Source organism: Canis aureus, chromosome 13 (genome assembly GCF_053574225.1).
Source record: "Canis aureus isolate CA01 chromosome 13, VMU_Caureus_v.1.0, whole genome shotgun sequence".
In the NCBI taxonomy this organism is placed as follows: Eukaryota; Metazoa; Chordata; class Mammalia; order Carnivora; family Canidae; genus Canis; species Canis aureus.
Window position 1 is genome coordinate 47,554,033 of NC_135623.1, and position 22,789 is coordinate 47,576,821.

At 34.9% G+C, this 22,789-nt stretch overlaps 1 protein-coding gene across 2 annotated transcripts in view; it reads right to left on the reverse strand.

Annotated features, from left to right (window-relative positions):
• Positions 1 to 22,789, reverse strand: part of NUP37 (nucleoporin 37) — a 42,998-nt gene that overhangs the window by 19,624 nt on the left and 585 nt on the right. Inside the window, exons 2-6 of one of the 2 annotated variants that reach the window (XM_077846107.1) lie at positions 22,630 to 22,785; positions 21,784 to 22,001; positions 14,270 to 14,394; positions 9,298 to 9,370; positions 7,786 to 7,880 (exon numbers count right to left, since the gene is read on the reverse strand). In XM_077846107.1, the coding sequence (XP_077702233.1) occupies positions 7,786 to 7,880; positions 9,298 to 9,370; positions 14,270 to 14,394; positions 21,784 to 21,939 (449 nt within the window). In that variant the 5' untranslated portion in view covers positions 21,940 to 22,001; positions 22,630 to 22,785. The remainder of the gene's footprint in view (positions 1 to 7,785; positions 7,881 to 9,297; positions 9,371 to 14,269; positions 14,395 to 21,783; positions 22,002 to 22,629; positions 22,786 to 22,789) is intronic. The other variant, XM_077846106.1, reaches the window with a different exon arrangement.

The window sequence follows — 22,789 nt, forward strand, 5'->3', positions numbered from 1 at the left end:
GTAGACATGACTCTACCATTCTATCAATTTTATTAAGCCCTACATAATGCTTGATTTTGATCAGAACACACAGGTAATCTGAATATCTGCTTTTTCAATAATATAAAAAGACTAAAACTTAATGAGTGTTAAAGTAGAAGCAGCATAATGCAGTAAAGCTAGATGGCCTAGGATTCTCCTCTATAAAAAGGAATAAGAAGAAAACCTACCACATAAGGATCAAGGATTAAATGAACGGATTCATTAAATGAGAATGAAATTTACAAAATACCTCTAGAGGTGGGGGTGTTTCAAGATAGAATATACACTTTTTGCAATTTTTGTTAGCATTACATCCCATGGCATAACAGTGAAGTATTCTGATATTATCCACATAAAAACTGATTTGCAAGAATACTGTCTTTCCTTAGTTTTTCAACTTGACATCCTATAATTTGTCTTGTGTTATTTCTACTTTGAAAACATTATTTCCCTCTTTCACTTTCTATTACTTCTGACGTGAGTTTTATTCTAATAACCATAGCTCTACTCAGGTATATGACGGTGCAGAACTCCAGATGGCACTATTTTACATTGTACTTTATGCAAAACATATCCCTCGAACTGTGCATTGGCAGCCTTGCCTCTGCCTTACATTTTCCTGTCATCTTAGTTTTCTGATATTCCAATTTATTCATTGTAAACATGGACAAAGACTACCTCATTGTCTTCTTATGTAGTCCCGAGTAATACACACTACACTGTTAGTCTGTAACAATTTTCTTTTTATAGAATCCTATAATACTATTAAGATACTAAAATTATGTATTTTGAGAGCTTGTTTGGAGGCTCTAGCAGGGGAGCGCAGCTACTCTTATACCCTTGACCGAAGAACGGTCCTCCTCTATCGGGGATGGTCGCCCTCTACGACCGTGCGCAGCTTCGGGAGGGAGCAGCGGTGAGGGAGGAAGGGGACACCCGCCTAGCCAGCCAGATCAGCCGAATCAACCCTGGCGATCAATGGGGTGACAGATGTCGCAGCCAGATCGCCCTCACATCCTGATTATATATTTTGATAGCTTATATTTCTCTGAGTTTCATTTAAGACTGTATAGCTGGCATTTTAAAATATTTTTTATTTTTTTAAAAAGATTTTATTTATTCATGAGAGACAGAGGTGTGGAGAGAGGGGGAGAGACACAGTCAGAGGGAAAAGCAGGCTCCATGCTGGGAGCCCGATGCGGGACTCAATCCCGGGTCTCCAGGATTACAACCTGGGCCGAAGGCAGGCGCTAAACTGTGGAGTCACCCAGGGATCCCCAAAATATTTTAAAAGGGGGATACTGGGGCTGATAAAGAACTGCTAATTTAAATGAGAACTCAATTTTCTTATAAACTTGCATAGATCACAGAATACTAAAACTAGATGGAAGCTTAGATAAAATTTAAACTACCCTCTTCTCTAATAACATTTCTGACTATGAGTAGCACGTTGGTTCACAATTGAATTAATGAAGTTAGATTACAGAATATAGAGAGGACAGATCTAAAAATATTTTCAGATATGAATACCGTCTTCTCAGGGTAAACATGAAAATTGTTACTCAGGCAGGTGAATGAGTTAAGAGTGCAGGTACTGGGGCCAGACTGCCTGATATCCCTGTTCCTCTACTTAACAGTTATGTCCCTTTCCACAATTACTTAGCCTCTCTATATCTTAGTATCCCCATCGTGTAAAGTGAGTATAAAATAGTACTTATCTCAGAATTGTTGTAAAAATTAATTAAATTTACCTAGATAAGGTACTTAAGAGTGGTGGTTAACATAACATACGGTAATAAAATAAAATATTTACTAACATTTTTGCTTATTAATACTGCAATTAATTTACACAAAATAAAATACCTTTGTCAGTCTTGGAGAAGCCTGAATGGTTTTGAAATGATTAGTCACAAGTATAAAAGTAAGTCTGTGTTTCTCCCTCCCCTTCCTCTCCTCTTTCCCTTACTGTCCCAACGCTCCAAAGAAAGAAAGAAAAAAAATAGGTCAGTGATGACTGAGTCTAGCACAGTGCCTGGTGCATAGTAGATGTCTGATATTTGCTGACTGAATGAACTAGTCTATGGGTCTATAGATTAGTTTATTCTCAATACATTTATTCTTTATAACTAGAGATAAATAAATGATAACTTCTTAAACCATATACTGACATACTAGTTTAGTATAAGTAAGAACTATATTCATTCTGTCTGATTCAGAATTTGGCAATTTCAATACAATAGATAAACCTTATGAACTTGTTCAGGGGATAGACTGTTTTGAAATGATGTCCCTATGGCCATAAATCTAGCTAATTATAATTCTGTGTCTCTCTTGGAAATGACAAAGTCAAACACTAGAAACCATGCATAGGTCAAAATATTTATTTTAAAAATTATTTTAAGTTGGCACTGAGTCAGTCAGAGAGAAATATTTTTTCTGCCCTTTATAGTATAAAATGTTAAGAATTCATATTGTAGTCCCGCTCCTGTTATATGGTCTTTTTGGTCATGGATGTAATGTGATATTCCTTTGTACAGACTATAGTATTTTACATAACATATCTTAGTATTTAAAAAATTTATTAAAAAAAATTAATTGACTTAGTCACTTACTTTATTTTATGCACCATTTTAAAGTGCATGATTCACGGCCACTTAGTACATTTACATTGTTGTGGAACCATCACAACTCTCTAGTCCCAGAACATTTTGATTAGGGAACACTATTCCTACTGAGCAGTCACTTCTATTTCCTCCCACTCCCACTGTTCCTGGCAATCACTCATCTACTTTCTGTTTCTATACATTTGCTTATTCTGGAGATTTTATATAAATGGAATCTGAGAATATTTTATGTCTACCTTCTTTCACATAGCATAATGTTTTTGAGTTTTAACCATGTTGTAGCATGTATCTGTACTTCATTCCTTTTTAAGAGCTGAATTGTCTCTCAACATATGGATGTGCCACTTTTTGTTTATCTAGCCATTTGTTTATTTCCACCTTTTGGCTATTGTGAAGGGTACTGCTAGAAATATTCCTTTGTTAAATTTTTGTTTGAATACCTGTTTCAATTCTTTTGGATGTATACCTAGGAGTAGAATTGCTGGGTCACATGTTTAGCTATTTGAGAAAACTGCCACAATGTTTCCACAATATCTGCACCATTTTACATTCCCATCAGCAAAGTTTGAGAGTTCCAATTTCTTCACTTTCCCAACACTTGTTACTTTCTATTTTTGTTTTTAATCTATCCTTGTGAGTGTGAAGCAGTATTTCATTGTGCTTTTGATTTACATTTCCCTAATGACATTTGGCATCTTTTCATGTGCTTGTGGTTATATCTTTTTTTTAAAAAAAAGATTTTATTTATTTATTCATGAGACACACAGAGAGAGGCAGAGACATAGGCAGAGGGAGAAGCAGGCTCCCTGCAGGGAGCTTGATGTGGGACTCGATCCCAGGACCCTGGGATCACAACCTGAGCCAAAGGCAGACGCTCAACCGCTGAGCCACCCAGGCATCTCTATTTCACATTTCTTTTGAGAATTCAAGTGTATTGAAGTCCTCTGTCCATTTTTTTAAATTGGGTTGTCTTTATTTTATTGAAGTATAACTAGTATATAGTATTATAATAATTTTAGGTGTACAGTATGATGACCTAACAGTTCTATCTGGGTTGTCTTTTGTCTTTTTAATGTTAAATTTTAAGAGTTCTTCATGTATTTTGCATACCAGACCTTTATCAGTTATGATTTGCAAATATCTTCTTCCATTCTGTGAGTTGTCTTTTTACTCTTTGACAGTATCCTCTGATGTCCAAAGTTTTAAATTTTGATTAAGTCCAATTTATATTTATTTTGTTGTTGTTTGGTGTCATATTTAAGAACCCATTGCCAGATCCAAAGTCACATATATCTGCCCCTATGTTATCTTCTAAGAGTTTTCCAGTTTTACATAGATATTGTTGAGGATTTTTTTTTTTAAGATTTTATTTATTTATTCATGAGACACACAGAGAGAGGCAGAGACATAGAGGGAGAAGCAGGCTCCATGCAGGGAGCACAATGTGGGACTCAATCTCAGGACCCTGGGATCATGACCTGAGCCAAAGGCAGACGCTCAACCACTGAGCCACTCAGGCGTTCCACTGTTGATGATTTTTGCATCAATATTTTTAAGGGATATTAGTTTACAGTTCTCTAGTGATGCCTTTGGTATCAAGATAATGCTGGCATCATAAAATGACTTAGAAAATGTTCCTTCCTCTTCAATTCTCTAGAAGTATTTGAGAGATTGGTGTTGATTCTTCTTTAAATGTTTGGTAGAATTCACAAGTGAAGCATCTTGTCCTAGGCTTGCTTTTTTTGGGAATTTTTTGATTACTGATTCAATCTCCTTATTTTCTATAGGTCTATTCAGATATTCTCTTTTTCTTGAGTTTTGGGAATTTTGTGTTTCTGGGACTTTACCATTTCATCTAGGTAAATTTTTTGGTTTGTAACTGTTCATAATACTCTCTTAAAAATCTTTTTTATTTCTGTAAGGTCAGTAGTAATATCCCACTTTTTCTGATTTTACTAATTGGAATCGTCTGTCTTGCCGAAGGTTTGCAAAGTTTGTTTTATCTTCTCCAAGAACCAACTTTTGGTGTCATCTATTCTCTATTATTTTCTATTTCTATTTTATCTCTGCTGTCATCTTTACTTTCCTCCTTCTGCTCCCTTTGGGTTTCCTTTGTTCTTTTTCCAGCTCTTTAAAGGTGTAAACTGATGTTACTGATTCCAGTTATTTCTTCTTTTTTAATATAGGTGGTTATAGCCATAAATCTCCCTCTGAGCATGGTTTTGTTGCATCTTGTAAATTTTGTTGTGTATTCATTTGTACTTACCTCAGAGTAGTTTCTAAATTCCCTTATTTCTTTTTTGACTTGTTTATATGTTGATATTTGTAGATTTTTCAATTTTACCTCTGTTACTGACTCCTGGTTTATTCTACTGTGGTCAAATAAGATACTCTGCATGACTTTGATCTGTTAAAATTTATTTACACTTGTTTTTAGGCTTGACATAATGTTTATTCTGGAGGATGTTTCATGTATACTTGAGAAGAATGTGTATTCTGGTGATGCTGAAAGTGTTTGGAGTGTTTCGTATACGTCTGTTAGGTCTAGTTGTTTATAATGTTGTTCAAATCCTCTAGTTCCTTGTTGACCTTCAGGCTATTCTATTGAGTATGTATTTTTAAGCATGGTATCACCTGCACATAAAATTACTTCCAAGATGAAAGAGGATTTGCCTATGATTGGATAAGGATTTCATTTGTCCAAGTGAACAAATGAAACATGCAGACCCAAACTATGGTAGGCATTTCTTTAGTATAGCGATAGGGACGATTCCTAGGATATAAATAGCTATTTCCATTGCCCAAACCACAGCTGCCATTTGGATGGTGTCTTTATTAGTAACTTGGCAATTAATTCTATACTTTGAATTAATGAAGATAGTTGTACTGAAATATTTTCCTCTTGTAGTCCTCTCGGAATCCCTTCTTCCATTTGTTATTATGAATGTATGATATTTATTATTCTTCCTTAAACTTCTTGATTTATGCTGTTTCTTTTATTTTTTTTTAAAGATGTTTATTTATTCATGAGACACAGAGAGACAAAGAGAGAGACAGAGAGAGAGAGAGAGAGAGAGATAGGCAGAGGGAGAAGCAAGCTTTTTGCAGGAGCCCAATGCAGGACTTGATCCCAGATCCCGGGACCACTGCCTGAGCTGCCCAACCACTGAACCACCCAGGCATCCCTATGCTGTTTCTTTTAAAAGTCTCATATATATTGTTTTTGGCCCAAGAGGTTTGACTTTCTTTAATAGCCAATCAGAACTGTCCTTTACTTCTGATAGGAGAACTAACCTGATGAATTCTAAATTTAGCTCCCCAGCTATTGCTAAAATGATGTTATCAACCTCCAAATCTCAATGGCTTATAAAAATAAGCATAAATTTCTTGCTCACAAGTCTGCAGGAAGCTCTATTTCATAATACCAGATGGGTCCATATTTGTTCCATATGTTTCTCATTCTGGGACCAGTAGCTATCCAGACATGTTCATCTTATAGGAGACAGAGGACAGTAGGTCAACACAAACCAGGTAAATCATTTCAATGTCTGCTTGCATCACAACTGCTAACATTGTGATGGCCTAAACAAGCTAAACCCAATGGTGTGGGAAAATCTCCTTCCATGTGAAGGGGGAGGGAGAATAAGTATTTGTTGAACAATAACATCATCAACCACAGTCTAGCAAAATAAGGCAATTAGGGGCATCAGAGTAAGTTTTTCAAAAAGCTAAATTTATTTAAAGGACTTACTTTGAAGTTAAGCCTTTCTCCTTTTTAGAGTAACAATGTTCTTACTTTCATAAAATGATGGTAATAATAGAAGGCAGCAGACTTTTTAAAATTCTTATTACTTGACAAAAAGTTGGCAACCCTTTGTCAGTCCCTAAAATTTTAGGACAATTTTACTAGTCTAAAAAACCCCCAAATTCTACTATAAGAAAAAAAAAGTAATCACAGACCACTGAATGTAATCCCAGGTCTCTAGCTATTGTTCACTATTCAGAGGTTATTCCTTGGCTTGCAAAGTCACTTATTTTCCCCCTTCTCAAGTTTCATTATTCCAAATGCTTGTGATTAGGAAAGTCCATGAGTTAGAGAACTAAAATGTCATTATTTGTATCTGTGATCTATTCTAAATTTTACCTTAAAAATTATCCCATTTACTCTTCAGGTCTCTATACAAACTTGGGCTTTCTAACACTTGAGGCCCTAACACCTTAAAATTTTTCTGTCCTTGACATGAACATTTTCACAGGCAGTATATAAAGAATAATGACCTATGACTCAGTAACTTTAAAAAGATGAGCTATTATGATTAAAATTGAAAGAGTAGCTAATGGCTTTACTGCCAATGTGAAAGGACACATACTTAAAGGTTTTATGTGTATACAAGTATTCACAAATACTAATGATTTTGTTATAGCCTTATCAAATATTAAAACTATGTGAAATAGAGCTGTGTTTTTTTTCTCACAGTACTGTTAAAGCAAATGAAACTGGCACTCCTTTAGAATTCCCTCATCTCACTCCTGACTCCTCAGCTTATTTCCACCTCCTACTCTTGCTCTTCATCTTGTTCTTTACTTGTGAAATTCTCCACTGTTAGGCACTATTAAAAAATGTTATAGCTCTCATCCATTCCAAACTGGGGAATGGGATGGCAGAAAAGGATATTGAAATGCACTATATCTACAGAAAACCTTATATACAGACTTCAGATTTGTCAAAACAGGAAATTTCTCATGTCTTTTTTTAGCAAAGAAGATTTGCAATTCATTAAACATCAAGTTATCAGACAGGATCTGCAAAATAAATCCACAATATGGCAACTGCCTTTTATTGCCCTACTGATCTTACCCAATAGTGGAGAATTTGACCCAATATATATTTAAATTTCATAAATGCATATATATATATAAACTAAGAGGCAGAGAGGGAAGTTTTCATTATCTGGGATGAGAACTCACTAGTTTTGAAACTTATGTCTGTGCCATGCTTATAATTTAAATAAAGTGTGCATCTTTTACAACATTTTTATGGAGTATATATGAAAATTATATTTTCTGTAATTTTACAATGCAATTCTCATTAAAATAAGATGAAAATTGAAAAATGTGCTTTTAACGTTAAGTAACATACCTGCAGGTATGATCATCACTCACACTTGCAATTTCTTGGCCTTCTTTGGGATCAAACACCAAGCCATTAATGAAATCTGAATGGCCCTCTAAAACCTGACATAAGGGGAAAAGGTAGTAAGAATACAGGAAAATAATCTACAATATTTCTAACTAATATTTTTACTTCACTGCCTTAAGAACTTTCACTGCATGCTTCCCTTTTCTATAAATATTTCTTAAGCAATCTGCTATTTTTAAAGCATGATTTATACACCCACTTTACTGGAAGGTTTATCTTGGAAAGAAGCTGATCACTCAACACATTGCTATTAGCTTGATCTTTTTTTTCTAGTATGCATTTCTTATAAAAACACACACACACTTTTTTTACTGTACCTGTCCTCATCTCACCTCCTCTCTCACTTATTATATAAAGCTTTAATAAAAATTAAAGCTAGAAGAACTTTCTAGGGGCACCGAGATAGAGCCTCTTGAACTTTTTAACTCATACCTACTGCTCAGCAAACTTACTGCCTAATAAACACATAGTAAGGATTTCACCTTCTGAGGTCTTTATTCATTTCCTCAATGTGCCTGCCAGCACTGGAGACAAGTATTAGAAGCCAATAATCATGACAACCTAGAAATTAATAATCATGACAACCTAGAAATTAATTTTTGTTTTGTGGTGAGAACATTTAAGATTTACTCTCTTAGCAACTTTCAAGTATAAAACCCATTCTATTAACTATACTAATTGTGCTGTACATTAGGTTCCTAGAACTTACTTATCTTATTACTGGAAGTTTGGTACCCTTTGACTAACATCTACTCATTTCCCCCAGACCCCAGCAATCACCACTCTACTCTGTTTCTATGAGTTTGGGTTTTTAAAATTCCGTATATAAGTGAGATCATACAGTACTCATCTTTCTCTTATTTTACAGGGTTATTTATTATACTAATAGAAAACATATACATAGGGTTCACTTGTACAAAACATTGTTTTGTTTTATATGAATTAGCTCAGTCAATGTTCATAATCTTATGAGACAGATACTATGATTATCTCCATGTCAGAGATAAGGAACTGAGCACACAAAGAAATTGAGAACTTGACCAGTCACACTGCTACTAATGCGGGAGAACTGGCTTCAAACCCTGGCAGTCTGGCTCCTGTGTCTGCGCTCTTAAGTGCTTTGTAATTCTACCTTGCCCTATATGCTGCACTAATCATTGGTTGTCTCAAAGTTGGACTCTCAACACTACGCGTGTTCATGTCTATAATACTCCTACTATACCCAAATGTGAATTTCTAATTCTCTCTCATTTGTTGTGCCTACCTAATATTTTAATAAATATCAAATTTATAATCTGTAGTTCTTACTATAGCCTAAAATTGAGTAAATGAAATCCTAAACTGTATACTTTAAAGGTGACCATTATACGTCATTTTAAATTGAGATAAATCCAATTAAAAAGGCAAAATGATGTTTTCAAATAAAGTTATGAATTACAGTTGTCAACATACCTTATATTCATTTTTATCTTGAAGATCTGAAGTAAATAATCTTATTTTCATATCAGCAGCTGAAGTACAAAATCTGGAATTAAGAAAACAAAAACCAACACAAATCAATAACCGGAGCTACAAGCAGAGACAAGGATGAATCTCACATACATAAAGTCAAATGAACAAAGCAGGACAAAAAAAATGATATTATTATTCCATCTGTATGAAAGTTCATTAAGTAGGAAAAAATAATATAATAACTATATTGTTTTAGGGATGAATACATAGCTGATAAAACTATTTTATAAAGATAAGAAGGGCAGCCCCAGTGGCGTGGCGGTTTAGCGCCGCCTGCAGCCCAGGGCGTGATCTGGAGACCCTGGATCGAGTCCCACGTCGGGCTCTCTGCATGGAGCCTGCTTCTCCCTCTGCCTGTGTCTCTGCCTCTTTCTCTCTCTGCATCTCTATGAATAAATAAATAAAATCTTTACGAAAAAAAAATAAGTAAAAAATAAAAAGATAAGAATTGACTGCCGTAATAATCATGAGTTTAATTATCTTTAACGGGAAGGAAGAGGGTTGATTAGGGAGGGGCACAAGGGGTCCTTGGATGCTGGGAATGTTCTACTTCTTGACCTGGTGACCATTACATGGGTGTTTGTTTTATAACAATCCTGTTAAATTGCCCATGTACTTTTTGGGGCACTTTTGGGCATGTATGCTATATTTCATAACATACCAATAAAAGGTAAGAAAACGTAAAAAACAAAGCCTATCTACCTAGTTTTTCTCCTTTGAATTTATCCTACTATTGTTTTGGGTATTCATATTTTTCCACTCAGAGGAAACTCTAGAACAGATTTTTCTAACAACATTACTAATGTGAGGGTTTCCTAACATAAATCTCCTCATACTTACGTCATAAGAAATCATTTAAAAATCATCTCTAATAAAATAGAAAAAGGCTACTTTAGAAGGTTTTAAAAGAAATATTCCAAGCAAAAAGGTTTATAAATAAAGTATTAGTAAAAGACTAATAAGGCCATGTTCAGTAAAAACATCGAAAACAAAGGACTTACAGAAGTCAAAGATTATTTACTTAAAAAAAATAACGAAAGGATCTTATTAAAGGAACACACAAACACTCACCGAACTTTATGGCAAACCTTGTGTTGTTCCACCTTTCTCCAAACGTTGCTACTTGAGTTTATATGTGTTAAGTGTATTTACACCATCCTTTAATTAAACCATAAAGCCTCAGAGAACAGAAGTAAGGTGAAGAGTTGCTCTCCAGCAAATGTGAAGAAAAGCAAGTAGGGATGAACAGAGAAAGACAGTTGAATGGAAGGCAACTAAACGCTAAATATAAAACTCTAGGAATGTGTTCTTTCTAACTGTAAGTTAAAAGTTAATGATGACAAGACAGCCACCAAGTTTTACTTCAGTCATCTTGACAGGCAACTCTTTAGTTGTGATAAAAATAGTATTTACTTTGGAATTTATATATAAAAGTAAAATAAGAAGTATAAAAACTTACAAATAGAGTTTAATTACAATTGTGTAAAATTATTTATGAAAAAATAGGGCATTGGGTGTAGAGACCATTTTTGAAAATGTTTTTGTATATCCCAAATTTGATATAGTAAATATGTATTATTTTGTAACAAAAATATATAATTTACTTAAAAACAAAATTGTGCTGTCAGCTTGCTCTAAAAATATTATCTTTAAAAGTGATGGTTAGTTAATGTTCTGAATTTATTATATATATTTGCAGAATTTCAAAAAAAATTTGAGGCCGCTTATCAAAAAGCAAAAACAAAAAATCAAACAATATAGCATATCCATTAAAAGGAGGACAGGAAAACAGGCACTAAGCAAAGCCATGGAAGAAGATACTTTGTATAAAGGAAGAAGACACTTTGTATAGCTTTCAAAGTCCCCTAGAGAATGCAGAGAGTGAGGGACTCCTGGTTTAGCTCCAGAGTCTGTGAACATTTTCTTTTAACATAAAAGGAAATGAACAGCAAACTGGCTGTTGACAATGATATACATATGTTAACAAGCACTATTATGTGGATTATTTAAAATTCAGTTAGCTAACACCTGTATAGCTTACAGAAGGAACAAACATCTTCACAATCTTGTAGGCAAATATTCTTTAGATAGGAAATAGGATGTATATGAAAAAGTGCTCAAAATTGTGAGTCATCAGGGAAATGTCATTTCAGTCCCAACGATAATGGCTAAAATTGAAGACTGACAACAATAAATGTTGAAGAGATTTCTGTTCATGTCTTTTGCCCATTTCATGATTGGATTGGTTGTTTCTTTGGTGTTGAGTTTAATAAGTTCTTTATAGATCTTGGAAACTAGCCCTTTATCTGATAGGTCATTTGCAAATATCTTCTCCCATTCTGTAGGTTGTCTTTTAGTTTTGTTGACTGTATCCTTTGCTGTGCAAAAGCTTCTTATCTTGATGAAGTCCCAATAGTTCATTTTTGCTTTTGTTTCTTTTGCCTTCGTGGATGTATCTTGCAAGAAGTTACTGTGGCCGAGTTCAAAAAGGGTGTTGCCTGAGTTCTTCTCTAGGATTCTGATGGAATCTTGTCTCACATTTAGATCTTTCATCCATTTTGCCAACATGCATATGAGAAAATGCTCTGCATCACTTGCCATCAGGGAGATACAAATCAAAACCACAATGAGATACCACCTCACACTAGTGAGAATGGGGCAAATTAACAAGGCAGGAAACAACAAATGTTGGAGAGGATGCAGAGAAAAGGGAACCCTCTTACACTGTTGGTGGGAATGTGAACTGGTACAGCCACTCTGGAAAACTGTGTGGAGGTTCCTCAAAGAGTTAAAAATAGTCCTGCCCTACGACCCAGCAATTGCACTGTTGGGGATTTACCCCAAACATACAGATGCAATGAAACGCCGGGACACCTGCACCCCGATGTTTATAGCAGCAATGGCCACAATAGCCAAACTGTGGAAGGAGCCTCGGTGTCCATCGAAAGATGAGTGGATAAAGAACCTGTGGTTTATGTATACAATGGAATATTACTCAGCTATTAGAAATGACAAATACCCACCGTTTGCTTCAATGTGGATGGAACTGGAGGGTATTATGCTGAGTGAAGTAAGCCAGTCGGAGAAGGACAAATATTATATGTTCTCATTCATGTGGGGAGTATAAATAATAGTGAAAGGGAATATAAGGGAAGGGAGAAGAAATGTGTGGGAAATATCAGAAAGGGAGACAGAATGTAAAGACTGCTAACTCTGGGAAACGAACTAGGGGTGGTAGGAGGGGAGGAGGGCGGGGGGTGGGAGTGATTGGGTGATGGGCACTGGGGGTTATTCTGTATGTTGGTAAATTGAACACCAATAAAAAATAAATTAAAAAAAATAATAAATGAAAAAAAAATAATAAATGTTGAAGAGTTGGCAGAGCAAGTTGAACATCTTTAGATTATTGGTGGGAGTATAAAACAGAAGAGCCACTATGGAAACTGGTACTTTCTTAAAATGTTAAAAACCATACGTCTACCCTCTGATTCAGCAGTTCTATTCCTGAGAAAAATGAAACCATGTTATGTACTAAAAGGTATATACAGAGGTGCTTACAGCAACTTTAGTCATAATAGCTAAACACTGGAAACTGCTCCAGTGTCTATTTTGAGGAGAATGGATAAACAAATAGTGGTATTTATGCAGTGTAATGGAATATTCATCAAAAATAAAAGAATCACCAGTACTTGTAACATGAATAAATCTCAAAACCAACAAACTAGATTTAAAAAAATACATTCTATATGATTCCATTTATATGAACTTCTAGAATAGGCAAAATTAATTTCTGAAAATTACATCAACAGTTGCTATGGCAAAGGATGGGGTACAAAGATTAACTGGGAAGAAAGAACCTTTTGAAGTGACAGAAATGTATTAACAGCATGGATTATGCAAGTGTATGCACATTAACACTGATCAAATGGTACCCTCAAAAGTTGAAAATTTCACATGTGAATTATCCGTTAATTAAAAAAATTAGATTAAAAAAATTAGATTAGCTCAGTAAGAGCTAACTTATGGTTGCTATACTGTTACTAAAAGAAGTCATACCTTTTAGATTTGATATCTGTGGAAACAAGGCTAGTGTTTTGTAACAAACATTAAAAAACCTGACACATACTGCCTTGTGAAGAAGGCCTCAGCAGGTAATGTCAAGATTTTTCTCAAAAAGAAATTTTCCTTTTCAAATACTTTCATAAAAACTGAAGCCCAAGGATTAGAATTGCAGTTTTACATTATATGGTCTCATTCATTTGGGGAATATACAAAATAGTGAAAGGGAATAAAGGGGAAAGGAGAAAAAATGAGTGGGAAATATCAGAAAGGGAGACAGAACATGAGAGACTCCTAACTCTGGGAAACGAACAAGGGGTGGTGGAAAGGGAGGTGGGCGGGGGGTGGAGGTGACAGGGTGACGGGCACTGAGGGTGGCACTTGATGGGATAAGCACTGGGTGTTATGCCATATGTTGGCAAATTGAACTCCAAATAAAAAAATATATTTAAAAAGAAAGAACTGCAGTTTTATGTACTGTTTAAACATGAAAATGTGACAGTGACCTATGTGTGTAGCAGGAAGGTTCATTAACGACTCAACCAAATTTACTTATTTCAACAGAGTTGTACTTTGAGTAGGTGGTGAATTCAGGAGAATCTGTGAAGACTTCAAATGATTCAGATAAAATTCAAGAGCTTTGGAGTCAGGTCCCAACATATACTCAAGGCATCACTACCATGTTGCATATTTAAATTACAAATTCAGATAATAAGCCTAAATTATGATATAATGGCTGATGTTAAAATATCTAACATCTAAAATTGGGGAAAATGGAAATAGAGGGAAAAAAGTCCTCATGATCACATGAAACAAAGGATATTAATACTGCATTTAAAAATTTTAAACTTACTTGATTACTGGAGGCAATGAATCAAGTCTTGTTTCTGGGCTCCAAGCTATGCCATCAACTCTGACTCCATGCTGAAATGTTCGTAATGTTTTATATTGAATTCCTTCAACGTCTGCTTCTTCCTCCTAAGCATATATAGTCAATGTTTTAAGAAGTTATGAGAAAAAATACTATAAACACCATAAACAAATACTCTGATTTCACTATAATGAAGAATTTATCAGGAGGCCATATATTCCTTTGAGAAGTTCAAAAACAGATTAGATATTGAAAATTAACTGGTTCATTGAACAATGACAGAGTTGGCAGAGCAAGCTAATGTCCCTAGAAGGACGGCCTGAGATGGAAGGAACAGGGAGTAAAAAAAATCAAAAGCAAACAGGTAGGTTAATCTAAACAAATATTAGTCATATAAAACACAACTTGTGGGTTAAAAAAAGAAAAACAACAGAGAACTAAGATATGACAGTAAGTCTGGAGGGGTGGTAGTAGCTCAAGAGTCAAAGATCCTTATTTTGTTCACAAAGAAGTTAAAGATATTAATTTGACTTTGTGTAATTAAGTATGTATGTTAAAGTGTCTTTGGTAACCATTAAAAGAAGAGAAACAGCATGCCCGACCTCCAAATTATCAGGGAGGAAAACAATGAAAGGAGGTTAATAAAACACAAACAGTAGACATAAGAATATGCACACTGGCAAGTTTTCAAGAATGAAAAACTAAAAATAACCCAAATAGCCAACAGAAAAATAAAATATTAATTATAGTATATTTATATAATATGCAACAATGAAAAAAAAGAATTTTGACATGGAAGACTCCATCAAATACAATGTTAATAGCAACATACTGCAGAAAAACATAATGCAGAATCATTTCAATTGATACAAAGTTTAAAACATGAAAAACAATATATTCCTTTGCAACACCTACATATATGGTAACTCTATAGAGAAAAAAAGGAATCACCAACGCAAAATACAGACCTGGTTACCACTTGGGGGTGAGGAGGAAAGACAGTAAGGGAAGAATGCCCTGGGGTCTTCAAAGGAATGGCTAATGTTCCATTTCTCAAGCTGGGTAGTGGGCATCTGGGAATCTACTTTATTATTCTTTATACCTTATAGATAACAGTTATTTTAAAATACTTTCTATAAGCTTAAACTATTATGATTTAAAAACAAGATAATTGTTTTGTTATTTAAATCAATACCCTAGGTCTAGAGACTACAGCAAATTTTTTTCATGACAAATTTGCCCAAGGAATCCTCTGTATTAAGTGACTATAATTTTAAGCTCATAAAATTATAAAATATCATCAGGGAAAAAATTCGAAGCAGGTGAAACTTGTTATTTAATGGAATATACATGTCTACTTAAATAGGACTATTACCTGAAGGCCTGTTCTAAGAATTCCAGTTATCCTGAATCTAAATGCAAAGTTTTATAATGTGTACCTTATTTGAATCCTATTGGATGTGTTGGTTTTTCCAACATGGCCTTTGGGATCCTAGCAAAGCCATTTCACAAATATATTACACATGGCTTTCTCTACAGAATTCAGATGCCCCTTGGAAAATAACTTTAAGTTTCAGATGAACTTAGAGTTAACAGCAAAAAGTTTTTCTCCATAAAAGAAAAAAGGAAATAGATATGTACCTATCAAGAAAAACACTGTCAAATTTCATTACTTTATAATCTGCGTGTATAATAACTGTATAGCTAACAGCTAGATATACCAAGGTAGCAACCTTTAAGCAATTTAAAAATAAGGTTAAGAGAGCCTAATCATAGCTTACTTCATAGTTCAGGTTACATCTATTTTTCCACACTGGACAAGTCAATCTTTTAAAAATGAAGTTCTTACAATCAAAATACACATTACTTTGCTACTGTAACAACAGTGTTGACACTTAGGTCCTGTAATTCGTTACCCAAATATATATGGAGTTATTAGGTGGCCATGGAGATAAATCCCAGGGACTGTATAGCTTGAGCTTTATGTATTACTAGTGAAAACTTTTTTCCTGGCAGCAATGTCTGCCACAAAGCCAACTAAAAGGCCAGGGTGTGTGTGTGTGTGTGTGTGTGTGTGTGTGTGTGTGTGGTATAGGCAGAGACAAATGCTATTTTGGGTTTAGTTTGGGGTGTAGGCAGTATTGTACAGGCAGGAAATTAAGACACTTTGGACAACTTGCTACAATACAAATCATTTACACAAGGCTCCGGTGTATTTGAGGTTGGGGCAAAGCCAGGTTGATGAAAGGGCTCTTCTAAGGGTTTGAAATTGGCAGGCCCTCCCACCACACCTATTTAAGGCTAAATACTGAATTTTAGTCAGATGAGACTGTAAAGTTTAGCTAGTCCATTTCTTTCACTTCACATTTGAATTTATATAACATCTGGAGAGAGTTTGCACAACCTTTCTCTGAACACTCTTAAGGACAGCAAACTAGCTATTTCTTGGGGGAGCTTATTCAACTCGGGTAGTTCTAATGAGAAGAGCTCTCTTTTACATTAAACCCAAATCTGTTTTCGTGTAAATTCTACTCACTGCTCCAAATTTTCCTCTCTGGCACCAACCATATGGATTAAGCCACAGCTGATCTTAAGTGAACACACCCAAATAAGCAGATTCCGTGACAGTCTTAGAGCACTATAAGCCACAACTCCACTCCGACAGAGTTGACCAATAACACAAAATACATTTACCATTCTGAGTCTAATCCCTCTTTCACATGACAGTTTTAAGCATTTTAATATCATTCTGTAATGTCTTAAAAAAAAAAAAAAAAGAAAGGGCTTCAAATACATGGACTCCTTTGCACATAACATACACTGCTGAGAAATGAAGTAAAGATTAAACAATCTTGGGCAGCCCGGGTGGCTCAGTGGTTTAGCACCACCTTCAGCCCAGGGCATGATCCTAGAGACCCAGGATCGAGTCCCACATGGGGCTCCCTGCATGGAGCCTGCTTCTCCCTCTGCCTGTTGTCTCTGCCTGCCTCTCTCTCTCTCTCATGAATAAATAAAATCTTAAAAAAAAAAAGATTAAACAATCTAATCAATTTAGAGGGAGATATAGAGCTATGCTGTCCAACATGGTAGCCACTAGCCACATGGGGTAACTAAGCACTTATATACAGCTAGTTGAAACTGTGTATACCTTATAAAGTGCAAAATCCACACCACATTTCAGACTTAGTATAAAAAGTATATATAATATCTTATTAATTTTTTATGTTGGTTACACATGAAATATTTTGGATACACTGGGCAAAATAATACATTATTAAAATTAATTTCATCTGGTTTTTACTTCTCATAATGTGGTTACTTTAACACTTAAATTTATATTTGTGGCTCACATTGTATTTCTATTGGACAGCATTGAATTAACTCTTTTTGGTAGTTTAATTGTACTGATTCATGGTGAACGTCCAGGTGACTAAAAACCATAAGTAACCATTGTCCCTTCTAGCTCCAGCAGTCTATCATTTTAAGACTTTATTAAATTTTAGGTTGTTCAACTTGGCCCATTAATCCAATCTATTAATATTTGAGTTCGAATCACAGTGTCTGGCATACAACAAGTGCTCAACAAATACTTGTTAAATGTAGCTTATCATTCAAAGCATTAGGTATCCTTCTCAGCTTCATGTTCTATATAAGTTCAATGTGCTTGCTTAAATTAAATGTTCTCATTCAAATACCCTATTCACTATTGGTGATCCTTTGAATAGACTTAGAAACTTTCATGTTCCCTCTACCCTTTGCACATAGGACTTCTTACATCAGTTTTCTTACTGCACTGTTTTACATTTAAACATCTTAAGGTCAAGGTCCTTGCTGTTTTTAACATATGTATTACCAGTTCTCAGCATCTGATTTGCATTTATTTTATTTTTATTTTTATTTTTTTTTATTTTTAAAAGGTTTTTTTTTTAATTTATTTTTTATTGGTGTTCAATTTACTAACATACAGAATAACCCCCAGTGCCCGTCACCCATTCACTCCCACCCCCCGCCCTCCTCCCCTTCTACCACCCCTAGTTCGTTTCCCAGAGTTAGCAGTCTTTACGTTCTGTCTCCCTTTCTGATATTTCCCACACATTTCTTCTCCCTTCCCTTATATTCCCTTTCACTATTATTTATATTCCCCAAATGAATGAGAACATATAATGTTTGTCCTTCTCTGACTGACTTATATACTTGACAAATATATGACACCAGTTAATAGTACTATTATTCAGCTCAAATTTCCATCATATTCAAAAGAACACCATAAGATTCTGAAAAATAGTTTGTTGAAATTTAAATCTACTGTATTGACAATGTTTTCCTAAGAGTCTTAGAATGAGGATTGCCTTTCCAAAAGGAATGTGGAAAACTTTCAATTCACCTTTCCTTAGTTTTCTCTCTCTCTTTTATTTTTTACAGCGAGGAAAAGATAATCTCTTAATATATGGTGTTAGAACTGGACAGACACAAGCAACAGGATGAAATTAGACCACTACCTTACATTATATACTCAATGTAAAATTAACTCAAACTGGACTAAAGACTTGAATGCTAAGACCTGAAACCATAAAACTCCTAGAAGAAAACAAACGCTATCAGTTATTTGACATCCATGTTGGTGATGAATTTTTGGATCTGATTCCAAAGTCAAAAATAAGGAAAGCAAAAACAAATAAGCTGGACTGCATCAAACTAAAAACTCTCTGCATTGCAAAATAAACCATAAACAAAATGAAAGGGCTATGTACTAAATGGAAGAAGATATTTGAAAATCACTGTATGATAAGGGGCTAATATCCAAAATAAAGGAAGAACTCATACAACTCAATAACAATAAAATAAACAATCCAATTAAAAAATGGGTAGAGGATCTGTAGATATATTTCTGAAGGCAATATACAGATGGCCAACAGGCACATGAAAATATGCTCATTATCACTAATCACCAAGCAATGGAAATCAAAAGGGAAGCATGAAATTGGACCCTATGGAACCTGAAGAATCTAACAAGAGAGAATAGAAACAAATGAACAAGGGGTAGTGGAAGGGGAGGTCGGCAGGGGGACAGGTGACTGGGTGACAGGCAGCACTGATGGGGGCACTTGAAGGGATGAGCACTGGGTGTTATACTGTATGTTGGCAAATCGAACTCCAATAAACTGATATACAAAAAAACCCCAATGTTTAATAGTGTATAATTAGTTTAAAAAATAACTTTAAAGGAAACCAATAATTTATTCTGAATCTCCAAAGGCAAATTATTGGGACTCTATTCTCCTCCAGAACTGTTTGAACTATGGCTTCAACCTTTTGTGAATAGCAGCATGGAAGGAAAAGAACAGGTGTTTAGAAATGGAGTCTAGGGGTCCCTGGGTGGCTCGGCAATTTAGCGCCTGCCTTCGGCTCAGGGCATGATCCTGGAGTCCCAGGATTGGGGCCCGTGTTGGGCTCCCTGCATGGAGCCTGCCTCTCTCTCTGTGTGTGTCTCTCATGAATAAATAATTAAAATCTTTAAAAAAAAAAAAAAAAGGATCTTATTTTTCATTACTAGTCATACAAATCCCTGAACTTCTTTGAAGTACAATGGAAACTCTATGAGGATGGGGACAGTTGCTTAATTTTATTGCCAGTACTTGGCACAGAATATTTGTGTTAGCTACTTGCCAAGTTAATAAATCCAAATTTTTTCTTTAGGTTATTTGGCTAGAAGACCTAGCTTGCCAATCTGATAGGTCTGAGGATCAACAAGGACAATGTGCAAGACATGACAGAGCAATACAAATGTTTTTTGCTAGTTCCTTCTTCTAATTGTCTTTTTCTCTCTCTGCCACTCATTACCTCTGCCTTTCATTTTTCTGGATTTTTTCCTCCCTTCTTGACTTTCTTAGCTGAACATAAACTAGAGATAAAACAAATTTTTTCAGTATTTTTTAACACAATTCTGTATTCACAGTTATTAATTTTAGAAGTGATTAAGTAAAAAGTTAGTTTCACCTGTAGGAAGCTGCTTTATTCTTTTGTGGGTTAGTAGCCTGTACCAGAAAAATGTTTTTTTCCCCTCAGTCTTTTTCAAAAGTGTGTTATATTATTTCTCTTAATCATGTGGGCTTTTTATAATCCTAACGAAGTAGTCCAGCTAAAGTCAGGCTGTGGGTCATGGCTAGCAATTCCTACCCTAACCCTAAGAGAGACAATGTGGCACAATGTAAGAGCTTTTATATTACATTCAAACACCAAAAACCTGAAAGCTTGAATTCATACTTTCTCCTTAGGATAAATATGCATGCAGTCTAATTTTGGATAATTTTACTTATTGTACTATAAAATGCTAAATTGCATTTATGATGTCAAAACACTATATTGAAATAAAATACTGAACTGCCTCGTGAGTAAAAGAGGAAATAATAATTATGTTTATAATAGTACCATTCTAGTGGTAAAGTTACTTTAAATCTTTGAAAACTGATCACTGCCATATTACCTCACCGATTAACCTTAATTTGAGAAATATTGTTTTATGAATAATATTCTGGTAAACAAAGGATTAGCCAAGATTTCTGAGGGTTGAACTCTGATTGTTTAGACTCTTTCACATGTGGAACTAGCTTTCCTGTGAGAAAACATGGTGTGTGCTCACCGCAAAGCATCCTGCTTTGGTGATTAACCATGGGCCTGTGCTAGAGGGAAACAATGCCGAATTAATAACAGTTAAAACATTATATATATATGTGTGTGTGTGTGTGTGTATATATATATATATATGTATATAATATGTATATATGAATTAAACATGCAGATGCCTTACAGGAACTTCACATGATGTACTAACTACATTCTCATAAAATCCTATTAAGTATTATTTTCCTCATTTTTATATAAGAGAGATTAAGTACCTGCTCGAGGTCATATTGCTATTAAGAGGTAAAGCCAGACAGGGGTAAAAACCTAGGCATTCTGGCTCCAGAGTTCAATCTTAATGAATATGCCTAATTGCCTGTTCAATTAATTGGGTCTCATACTTTGTATACTCTGGATTATGCTTTAGATGAATAAAAAGCATGAGAGCATACTAATAGAAAAGCTGAATATCACGACAGCTGTAAAATCTCCTAGAGGATCATTCTTCTAGGCTTGATTTTCGTGTCAAAGCCTAGAATATAAAAAAAACTGGATTACTTAGATCTCATTTAATTGGTGTTTTCCCTGTACATACCAAATGTTCAGTTAGTCACAACCTTCAATTACCAGAATATTCCATTTCTAATTATTAGGCAAAAGACAGGCCTCATGGTCTTTTTTTTTTTTTTCACTATTTAATGTTTGCACAAATCTCAGGCATATATTACTGGAAATATCTTCCTCTGTAGTTCTTCATATTTTTTTTTATTACATTCAAACTCAATATGCTTTCCAACTTTAATCAGTTTACCAAAGTTTGTTTTTTTAACCAGTAAAATAGCTTCATTGTCAGTCACTGAGTTTTGTACACTAACCTGAAAAGTACACATGCCAATGACCACATAATTACCGCCACCATATGCAATTAGGTTTCCTGAATCCCCACTGTCAAAGGGATTAAATTCTACCACATGCACATAATCTTCACAATCCACAGTGTAGGCAGCACTTCTTGTGGCATCTTGCTTCATGTTGTATGTCAATACTTGAGCAGTTGTAATAAAAGAGCCTTCTACTGGACAAGGTGACGAAACTGTGGATTACAGCAGAGACACAACACAGAAAACGTCAAAGTATCAGTCACTTTCAGCAACTGAATCAAAATAAGGACATGGTATTTCAGATGCCACAGGCAGCTAAAAAAAAAAATTCAAGTACTTGTTTAAATACTTTATAATACTTGCAGAATAAATCGTCATAATAACCTGTTTAACCAGAAGATACAGTGAGTACTTGAAGATGTAATCACTTTAGTTGTAAATATATTCATAAAAAATTAATGATAAATTAACATTTACAGAGCACTATTTGCAGGTGCCACGTTAAGGATTTTACTAACATCATGACACCTAACACTTGCAAACCTAAGAGGAGGGAAATGGCTGCCACTTTACAGAAGAATCGAGACTTCAGTAGGTTAGTTGCCATGCCCGTAAGAGGAGATAGCACTTGTAATACTTTACTATGCGTTGGACACTAATCCTAGGGAAGAAAAACAGCCCCTTTGCCTTCAAGATCACAATATCCGCTAACAGTTATGACTCAGTGTGAAAAGCGCCATAACATAAGCAGATCGAAAATATAAGATCTGGTGAAAGGTGTGTCAAAATGTGTGATATAAAAATAATACTCATAAAACCAGGCACAAAAGTTCAACTAACCTGCTATGGCCTGGTGTGCACTCTGAAAGTAGCATTCCCAGATGAGACTCAGGAATGTAAAGAGGGTTTTTTTGTTTTGTTTTGTTTTGTTTTCTCTCTTAATTGGACGCAGTTGTCCTGAGAACAGTTGGGCTCAGTAACGAACACATCAAGAACCTGA